At 40.4% G+C, this 10,332-nt stretch overlaps 2 protein-coding genes across 2 annotated transcripts; one reads left to right on the top strand and one right to left on the bottom strand.

Moving 5' to 3' along the window:
- Positions 1-6,202: 6,202 nt before the first annotated feature.
- On the top strand, positions 6,203-7,369 carry LOC135936465 (uncharacterized). Its single transcript, XM_065479281.1, has 2 exons — positions 6,203-6,599; positions 7,223-7,369. The coding sequence occupies exons 1-2, from the start codon at positions 6,222-6,224 to the stop codon at positions 7,331-7,333; spliced, it is 489 nt and encodes a 162-aa protein (XP_065335353.1). The 5' UTR covers positions 6,203-6,221; the 3' UTR covers positions 7,334-7,369.
- Positions 7,370-9,552: 2,183 nt separating this feature from the next.
- On the bottom strand, positions 9,553-10,332 carry LOC135936206 (uncharacterized). The gene is made up of 3 exons (XM_065478947.1): positions 10,080-10,332; positions 9,761-9,975; positions 9,553-9,704 (listed from the first exon to the last, which is right to left on the bottom strand). The coding sequence occupies exons 1-3, from the start codon at positions 10,249-10,251 to the stop codon at positions 9,615-9,617; spliced, it is 477 nt and encodes a 158-aa protein (XP_065335019.1). The 5' UTR covers positions 10,252-10,332; the 3' UTR covers positions 9,553-9,614.

Below are 10,332 nucleotides of genomic sequence, written 5' to 3'. Positions count from 1 at the left end.
CCATACGAAAGTCAATCAACTTTGAGAATTTTCCCTTTGCATCAAAGTTTTCTCGGAAAATCGTCTGATTCGAGCAAAAGCTATATTTTCGGATCGATTTTAATTTAATTGGTACTTTCTTCGTCAATAAAACCATTGAGTCATAAAAAGACGAAATATGTACATCAAAATTGCTAGCGAGGACCGTTAAAATATTACTTTATTCTAGAAAATTCTTAACTATTCGAATCATTTCAAAAATAATATTCCTGCCAAACATTCTTCGAGTGAATAACATTCCTACTGATGAATTATTTAGTCAGTCTGCTGCGGCCATAGTAGTCGGTATTAACTCAGGCCTTATTGCCTTTTAATTGCGACAGAAAATGCCTTGGCACAATCCCGCGCATGGTGCGTATGAGGGCAGTGAAGCCCTCGTCGTCTGCCCTGACACGTTTGAAGGAAACCCGATTCCTGTTGTCAGGACATGTACAGACGAGATGATACTTTTCGGCTACGCCTTGGGAGCAATGGGATACTTCACGTTCGATTCCTGGGAAAATGATATGCCACATTGCTTCAGGGCAGATTGTAACTTTGAATTGCTCTACGAAGACAATCTCTCGTTTGTCAATCCTGAAGACATGGGCCCAAATCAGCGATTCTACAATTTGACAGTAGAGGCTGGAATTGGGACTTACTTAGGATGCTTTCCTGTCAACGGAATTCGACTTTGCGGAGAAGTATGTGGTGAATGGTTTTCTTAATGTCTTATATTTTGTAATTTTGTTTGATTGACAGCTAAGGGAGAGGTGGTTGTGCAGTGTGGCCAACTTCGCGAATCAAACTGTTGAGACCAACATTTTGGACTACACGATTCTCGTTTATACGCAGACTTAGTCATGGCAATGGCAACGAAGAAATCTCGTGCAGATAAAGAAAAATTCTTTTGATAACAATGTCACCGAATGATTATTAACTTTTAGAATTATCACATATTACTATGTTAATTTTAAATTATTTTACGTAATTTTACATAGTGAATTGCGGTGTTTTATGTATCTGCGATTATTTGACTATTTGCGCTGACAACTGCTTTACCATAAATAATACCTATATTTGTATTTAATACACCGTATTGAAAATAAATTTTTAGATAAACTACTAGAATTTTGATTTAATTTCAAGTCTTAAACCCCAAAAGAGAAACTTTTAGTTTTTAAAACTTCTGATTGATCCTCCTCATCACACATTGATTGACCTGTGTTTTCAAATCGATTTTAAAATTTTCAATCACTTAAAAGGAACTAAAATAATTCTTATTGTATTCTATAAATTCCAAAATCTCGGCACTGGAATGTTCCAATCATCTCAGAAATTCTATTTTCGCCAAGACAAATATTTCTACAAGAGCTTTTTCAAATTCTTGAGGAAATACTCTCGAAAAATATTAATATCCACTAACAATGAAATTTTCGTGTTTCTCCGACTTCAATCCTTGCTCAATTTTAAAAACCAAATCTTTCGATTGTAGGCTATAATCATCCCTGCGTAAAATTTGATTGTTCCAACAATAAACAACAAAACAAACAAAAATGTTCTCCGTGTCAGCTAGGCGATGGTTTTTGGTGTCCATGCTCTCGTCAAATCCAAATTTCCTCTGGCAATCAGGTGCCGAGGATAACCTCGACCTAACCCTGCCGCCAGGTGAGGAAAAACACCTGCAGGAGGGCGATTCAGCACAGATCTCATGCCCCAGGTGACTGTTAACAGTTCACAACCTCAATTTTATAACCAAATCTTGAAGTCAGGGTTCGCCCTTAGACAGGGTCGAGTGGAGCAGAGCCGGCGACCTTTTGGCCGTCGACAGATGGCTGCACTTAGGCGCCAGGAGCCGCGTGAAAGTCGACGAGCACGGCTTCCTGCTGATCGAGGACGCCGACCAGGATGTGCAAGGCCAGTTTTCCTGCCGTTCAGGGTCAACCCTGAGCCGCCTCTCAGTCAGCGTGACTCCCAGGTCAATCCTGAGCTCACCAGGTTTGTTGGAATATTATAGTGGATTAATAATACCGACAGTATTAATTAAATTTTCAGAGTTTAGAACAAGTTTGGAGACAATTATAGTGGTGCTGTTGGTCTGCACTATGATTTACGTCTTTTGCGTCTGTGTGATGTGGTTTCAACCGAGAGAAATGGTCCGTCCAAAAATCGAGGACGCTATCCACGAGGATGATGCAGAGCGGCGCCACCTGCAGCCATGGTTGGACACCCTTGAGCCTGATTCGAGCGATTACGAAGCCGACTCAGAGGAAGACGACCACGATTGCCGACATGAAACGTTTGTTAGTGTCCAAATTCACAAGGAGGACCACTCACCGGGCGGAGAAAGTGCCTTGTAGTTGATTTATTCGGAAGAGTTGGAATTAAATAATTAATTGTTCGGTAATGCCATCAGGAGATGGACTTATTTGTGAGAAGTAATAATATTGTTTTAATTTTGCTCATACGAAGCCCCCGATACCAAAAATTATCACCGATGGGCCTTCCGAAGTGCATTTGGATAAGCCTCACCCTTAGGATGTAGGAATCACGATCTCAGTCAGCCTCCCCGGGAGACAAACATAAAATCAGACCGGCCATTCGCTGTATGAATCGTCAGAAGGCTTTTTTATTTAAATAAAAAAAGTTTTTACTGGTTCTACGGCGATTGGCTAAACCGATTATGGTTTTCAGCACGTCAAAAGAAAGAAAATTAAGTTTACATAGAATGCACAAGTGACAGGATTGAGTCTGAAAACGCAGCGGAAGTGCCTTAAAATAATTTTTTTTACCAAAGTAGACGGTGGCGCCATCTGTTGCCAGCTTCAAACACTATGGGATTACCCAACTGGTGAATTTTCGCTCGATAATCATGAAATGTAAACTAATCGATAAGATAATAATAGAATGGGTTATTAGGATTTTCCGGAAGAGTCTCTGAATTTTGCACTTGGCATAAAAAATTGCCAATATGTCTAATTTATTCTATTATATAAAACGTTTTCAAATTTTTAAGCTTATACTCAGAGCATGTATGTCTTAGGGAAAAATACAAATTAAGATTGAGACTAAATTTTCAGATTTTAACTAAACTTGTTTTTTTCGTACAAATGAAAAAAATCGCAAGACAATTTCAATTAAAATATTTGTCCCTTTTGTACCAATACAGGAGTGCAATGGAAATTGCTTAACGATCTTTGTGTCACAATATTTATCATTGAACAAGTAATACTTCGGGTAACATAACAAGTTATCACTTTAAACTGTGTAAAGCACTTAATCCTCGACTACCTGGATTTTATTTCGTTAGATAATTTTATTTGTTCGTTGTAATAGTGTGGGGTGGGGAAACTATTACTCACTCACATACCCGTGAGTCATTTTTACACACGTTAAAAACGGGCAAGAAGTGCGTGGGAAACGTCCGTAGATACAACTTCACGAGTTCGGCAGACTGAAGCGGTGAGAAACAATTGTTCTTTTCTTGTAATGTCAATTAATTAATTTCGAAGAAAAGTCTAATTCAGTAGATTTACTCCGTTCCTATTTGCATTTGATGTATGTCATTAGTGTTAATTGAGTAAATTTCACGAGGAAAATAATTAATATTAAATACACAAACAAGCCTCTTTCATTGTTTTACCCTAGAAATTAAAGAAACAACGCGACCATAAAATCTAACCCACCCTAATTAATGCCTGGGTCCGCGAAATTTGCAACGAAAATCTAGATGAAAAGGCGAATTCCTGAATAATTAATCAGCTAGATAAGTCCTGACCAAATTGCAATTAAATCACCAGTTGCATAAGCACTTAGCGTTCGAAGCTTCCAACAGATGGCGCCACCGTATACTTTCGTGGGGGGAAAAAAGTTTAAGACACTTCCGTTACGATTTCTGACTTCACTTAATATATTTACTTTTGACGTACTGAAAACGAAAATCAGTCCCGCCACTCGCCGTAGAAACGTCGGAAAATATTTTATATTTAAAATAACTGAATTCTTTAATGGAAAGAATTTAATGAAAAATCATTCAAATTACTGAAAGTGTTTACCAAAGTTTATTCGGGGTTTAAAAAGTTTATACATGCATTTTGTGTCTGTTCAGAATTCTTTTAACTTTTAAAAATCCTGCTCATCGAGGCTTTTAGTCCTGAGGAATCATTTCTTCACTCGTAAGCGAGAAGCAAAACGTTTTTCATCTCGAACTCGTACGAAACGCCCTTATCGTAGGCGTAAGTCAAATATCCTACACGCAGCTGTCAAATTAGAATAAAAAATCGATATAATCAATTCAATTTTTAACCTAGATCACATTACCGTTCCGCAAACAGACATTTCCCCATTCACCTTGCAGCTTCCGGCGTACAAAGGAACCTCCCCGTTGTGTCCCACTTGGACAAGCTGATGTAACTCGACGGCACTGTTCTCGCGAAAGCTGATGGAGTCGCTGAACAGCACATAGTAACCGGACTTCATCTCGATATACTTGTCTTCGTGCGTGAAGTAACCGATTCCATTCATGGCGTAGCCTGCCAACAGGTCGTCTCCGACCTTTGCCCTGGCCACGAAAATCTGCTCCCCGTCCTTTGTCGAGCCGCAGATGACTGGATTGTGGGCCGGCAGCTCCTCTCCCTCCTCGCACAAAAGCCAGGTTTCTTGTGCTTGTGATTCCATCTTGACAATGAAAGAATTTTTAGTTGCAAGGCAGGTGGTGTTGGTCGAGTGGCTGTCTCAACGAGAATGAATAGGTTGCTTTCAGCCGGCTCTCTATTGACTGTAAAAATGTTCGGAGATGCCGACAGGTGGCGCCACTACTGATTTCACTGGATTTAATTCTGATTTTGTGAATTCAATACCGCCTTTGACAAAGTTTCTGAGCACACCAATCGATTCTTGAGGGTCGAATTAGGTTAAGTGGATATTTTTTCCGACCAGAAGGTCCAGTGCGATACATGAACTTTTTTTCCCGCCAAAACAATTTGAATAACTGCGCATGCGTCAGAGCTGATTTGAGCGCTTGCAGAGAGACCGCTTGTGCGAATGACTTCTTATTGTTAGTCAGATCCAGCCACCTCTCACGCATGCGCAGTTCTCGCATATGCGTTCATATTGTTTTGGCGGGAAATAGTTCGCACGTTGCGCTGAACTTTTCGTTCGGAAAAATATCCCTTTTACCTAATTCGACCCTCAAGAATTGATTGGTGTGCTAAAAAACGGTCTTTAATTCACAAAATCATAATTAAATCCAGTGAAATGACTAGTGGCGCCACCTGTCAGCATCTCCTCAACATTTTAAGTCAATAGAGAGCACTAATCCAGGCCGGCTAAAAGCAACCTATTCATTCCCGTTGAGACAGCTACTCGACCAACACCACCTGCCCTGCAACTACAAATTCTTTCATTGTCAAGATGGAATCACAAGCACAAGAAACTTGGCTTTGGTGCGAGAAGGGAGAGGAGCTGCCGGGCCATAATCCAGTCATCTGCGGCTCGACAAAGGACGGGAAGCAGATTTTCGTGGCCAGGGCAAAGGTCGGAGACGACCTGTTGGCAGGCTACGCCATGAATGGAATCGGTTACTTCACGCATGAAGACAATTTTTACGAGATGAATTCCGGTTACTATGTGCTGTTCGGCGACTCCATCAGCTTTCGCGAGAACAGTGCCGTCGAGTTACATCAGCTTGTCCAAGTGGGACACAACGGGGAGGTTCCTTTGTACGCCGGAAGCTGCAAGGTGAATGGGGAAATGTCTGTTTGCGGAGCGGTAATGTGATCTAGGTTAAAAATTGAATTGATTATATTGATTTTTTATTCTAATTTGACAGCTGCGTGAAGGATATTTGACTTACGCCTACAATGGAAGCGTTTTGTACGAGTTCGAGATGAAAAACATATTGCTTCTCGCTTACGAGTGAAGGAAAAATATTCCTCAAGACTAAAAAGCAAGATTTTAAAAGATAAAAAATTTCTGAATTGACACAAAATGCATGTAAAATCTTTTAAACCCCTGAATAAACTTTGATAAACACTTTCAGCAATTTGAACGATTTTCATTTAATTCTCTGCAACAAAGAATTCGGCTTTCAAATTCTAAGAATATCATCGCTCGTAAAATTCCTAAAATATTTTCCCGAAAATTCTGTCAATTTCATATTTAACTCGTCAGCATTTCCCGTCAAACAGCCTCATTGCACCGAAATGGAGCTGACGAACTGGTTCTCGTTCGACGGATTCCAGAAGTACAAGACCAAGTCCGTGTTTCCCAAGAATTTGGTGCACGGCGGCCTCGAGGTAGACGGCCACCCGATTTACGTCGCCAGGACCAACCACGAGGGCAACGTGCTGCCAGGGTACTCGTACAAAGGGGTCGGCTACTTCGTGTTCGAGAAGGACGTGGTGGTCAAGCCTTTGGACAAGTGCGACCTGCTCTACGGGGACAACATCAAGTTCAAGTCACGCAACGAGGTGTCCTTTTTCCACCCTCACACGACCTTCGTCCAGGCGGGACACACCGTCCTAAGGGAACCCCTTTTCGTCGGATCTTTCAGTATCAACGGAACCTTCTACTGCGGACAGGTACGAAGGGGTTTTTTAAATTTGAAATGGACAAGATGGCGGCTGCTAGGATCGTTTAATGTGTTGCAGTTTGACCTTTACATTTTATTTTAAGGATTTATGACTCGTCCTTAAGTGTTTGAAGCCGCCAACAGATGGCGCCACCGTTTACTTTAGTAATAAAATTAATTTTAAGGATTTTTCGATGCGATTTCAGACTCAATCCTGTCGCTGTGCATTCTTCACTTTGACATATTTTCTTTTATCGTGCGGAAAACCAAAATCAGTCCTGCCATTCGCCGTAGAAACGTTGGAAAAGATTTTATATTTCAGAAAATAGTTTTTCCAGATTCTACGGCGATTGGCTGAACCGATTTTGGTTTCCAGCACGTCAAAAAAAGCATATTGAGTGAAGAATGTCCAGTCTGAAATCGCAGCGGAAGTTCCTTGGCGCCATCTGTTGGTGACTTTCAGCACTAACGGCTTACAAAAAATGGCTAATTGGTTTGAAATTCCGATTATGTATTGAAAATGGTATGCCAAAATTAGAAAATTAAAGGATAAATCGCCAATTTTGATAATGAGACCCCAGCAGCGGCCATATTTGCGCAGATATATTTTAACTGGATTTTTTTCTTTCACAGTTGATGCGCAACGGAGTTTGTGCCATCGCTTACGACGGGTTAGTTTACCTCAACGACACGCCGCCTTACATTCTCACGTTCAACTGGCCGACTACAGCCATTATTAAATAGAAAAACGGAACATTCGGCCGCTCTTAATTTGTCTGTGTGCATTCAATGACTTTATTATTAATCATATTATATGATAATATTCTCTATTAGATGGAGGAATGGAATTGGTGAAACTTTTTAGGAAAACCTGAACAAAAAATGTAAAAGAATTTGGATCATGTATAATCCAAACAATGCAAAATTTGGATATGGATAATGTGCTTATTTTAAACAATTTAATTTGTGACTTAAAAGGATAGGTCTCAGTTACGTATTACGACAATTTGGAACCTTTTGTAAGGCAAAGTATGAATTATTAAAGGAAGAGAACTGCAAAATCATCAATATTTTTTTAACAAAAATCCCTCGAATTTCTTGCATAAAAGGAAATATAGCTTCAAATTCTCCAAATGACTCGACAGAAAAATTCAAAACCTGTAATGTAGATAATTCAGTAGGGAAAAATTGTGAGAATTCATTGTGTGATTCCAAATTCGCGCAGGAATGGCGTCGGCTGGGATCTGGGATGCAATACAGACACGGACTATAACTAGCAAAATTGTGTTTAAGAAGCAAGTTTACTACAAATGAATAACACGAATGAACCAGGCCGATTGGACCAGAAAAATAAAATCGCGACATAAGTCCAGAAAGAAAAGTAAAGTTGCTCACTTTTCGACGCCATTTTGGACATCATTAATTCTAATGCGCACCAGGTGATTAAGATTTTAACGTCCTAATAAATGTATACTTTAATTGCCCAAAAATATTATGTACATTTTCCAAATGACTCTGTGTCGTTAGACACGAAACAAATAACTAGAACTTCCCATTCACATTCTTCACGAAAATCCTGCACGCATTTTACGAATTCCTCGCGTTCCTGAATCATTTCTACACGGCTCTGATTCAAAGCCACAGCCTCCTGGGCCGCCAAAAATGGTAAACTGGTACTTATACAGGTATTTCTGGAATTTTCCCTCTTTTTCAACACAATTAATTAATTATTAATTAGAGATGGCTTGGACATGCCAGAATTTCCAGTTTACGGCGGCATGACCGAGCAAGGGGAGCTGATCGTCGTGGCGAGGGCGTGGCACCGACGCAACCTTCTAACAGGGTACGCCGTGGGCGGCACTGCCTACTTCACTTTTAAAGGACAAGTCATCACCAAAACCGAGTTCGAAGTGCTCCTCGTCGGCGACATCACCGTGGGCACGCTGGAGAAGACCCTGCCGCACCTACGCCTTGTCGCAGGACACACCGACAAACACGAACCTTTGTACACCGGGCTGGCGTTTATTCAAAATGGAGTGCAATTGATGTGTGGACAGGTAGGGTTAAATTTCATTGAAGACCGCTTTTGACGAGGTTTCTGAGCGCACCAATCGATTCCTGAGGGTCGAATTAGGTAAAGTGGATGTTTTTCCCGGTCAAAACGTCCAGCGCGCTGTGCGAACTTTTTTCCCGCCAAAACAATTTTAACCTGCGCATGCGTCACAGGTGGCTGGATCCGAAAAAGAAGTCTATCGTACAGGCGGTCTCTCTGCAAGTGCGCAAACCAGCTCTCACGCATGCGCAGGCTCCAATTGTTTTGGCGGGAAAAAAGTTCGCACGTCGCGCTGCACTTTTTGGTCAGGAAAAATGACTTCTTTTCCTAATTCGACCCTCAGGAATCGATTGGTGAGCTGAGAATTTTCGTCAAAACACGGTCTTTAAGACACGATGGATGGGAATTGAGAATTTTCTTAAAATTACAGGTGCACAAAGGAGTTTTATCTATTGCTTTGAACGGAAAGGTCTTCACCAAGGACAGAGACTTCATGATCATTGCAAAATTGAGCTAATTTGTAATACTAGCTATATGCTATTTTAAAAATTATACAATTTTATAGAAAAACTCACCCGAGAACGCCTAAATATTAAGTCTTTCGGTGATCAGAGCTGGTAAGCGATGGCACCACTATGTTCATTCAATATTTTCGTTCAAGTAATCGCTGTAGACATAATAAAATAGTCGTTTGTAAACTCATTTTGGCTTTAGAATGATATTTAACGCACAGAAAATTCAACCAGCATGGAAAACCTTATCAGCGCAATTTTCTATATTTGAGAATTTCACAGCCCAGTGAAAAATTAAGCGAATTCAGTTAGAGACGCTTTTTTCTACTTTAAAATAATAAATGAAGCAATAAAACATTTATATGTTAACAAATTTCAAAATAAAAAGAAAATTTTAGACCCTAATTTTATTTTATTTTAATCTCACTCATTTCATTTCAAAAAAAAAATCAGGGTTTGTTCATCCTTCATTCAAGGCCAAGATCTTGTAGTTGTATTTATCAAAATAGACTGCTCCATTGTAATTAGTGAAGCAGGTTCCATCTATCACCTGCCAATTAAAGTGAAATAATAATTACTGATTGTCTCAAAATGAAGGAAATTTACCGGTCCGCTCAGTTCCTGGCCATTGATGGCCATAGTGCCGATGTAAATGGGTCTATTTTGTTTGGTACAGCCAACTTTGAACCGCAGATTTTCCGCAACTTGCATGAACGGGCGAAAGGAAACGTCGCCGCCCACGAGGAAGTAATATTCTCTGAGTTCGTACACCGGCTGGTTGTTTTCCTGCACAAAGTAACCAGTACCGAATGACGCCGTTCCTATTGAATATACAAAAAAATTGAAAAACTATATCAGGACGAACTTTAGTTATATTATTTGGCTGTTATTCCCTAAAAACAAAAAATCCACAAATAATTCTTACCCAGGTTGCGGTGGACATAGCCAGGATGAATGTAGCAGCTGGATTTGTTGAGCAACCCCACTACATAGGGTGCGAAGTAGTTGTTCGAGGAGCAGCGCACCAGGTCTTGCGTGGAACGGCTTCGATCCATCTCTTTATGCGAGTGCCAGTAAGGCCAAAATTTATGAGACATCCGGTCCACTCCATAAAAAGTCCAAAGATCAGGAAAAACGGAAAAACGTTCCGCAGTCCGTCACACGTGATGCACAACCGC

Source organism: Cloeon dipterum, chromosome 2 (genome assembly GCF_949628265.1).
Source record: "Cloeon dipterum chromosome 2, ieCloDipt1.1, whole genome shotgun sequence".
Classification (NCBI taxonomy): Eukaryota; Metazoa; Arthropoda; class Insecta; order Ephemeroptera; family Baetidae; genus Cloeon; species Cloeon dipterum.
Note: the sequence above shows the minus strand (reverse complement) of the source record. Positions and strands in the feature narration are given on the sequence as shown.

What these genes read in the sequence shown, in the direction of transcription:
- LOC135936465 (XM_065479281.1), top strand. Translation starts at nt 6,222, where the DNA reads ATGGAGCTGACGAACTGGTTCTCGTTCGACGGATTCCAGAAGTACAAG. An exon ending in GAACCTTCTACTGCGGACAG is followed by an intron (nt 6,600 to 7,222) that starts GTACGAAGGGGT and finishes TTTCTTTCACAG; the next exon opens with TTGATGCGCAACGGAGTTTG.
- LOC135936206 (XM_065478947.1), bottom strand. Translation starts at nt 10,251, where the DNA reads ATGTCTCATAAATTTTGGCCTTACTGGCACTCGCATAAAGAGATGGAT. An exon ending in CTATGTCCACCGCAACCTGG is followed by an intron (nt 9,976 to 10,079) that starts GTAAGAATTATT and finishes TATATTCAATAG; the next exon opens with GAACGGCGTCATTCGGTACT. An exon ending in GCCAGGAACTGAGCGGACCG is followed by an intron (nt 9,705 to 9,760) that starts GTAAATTTCCTT and finishes TTTAATTGGCAG; the next exon opens with GTGATAGATGGAACCTGCTT.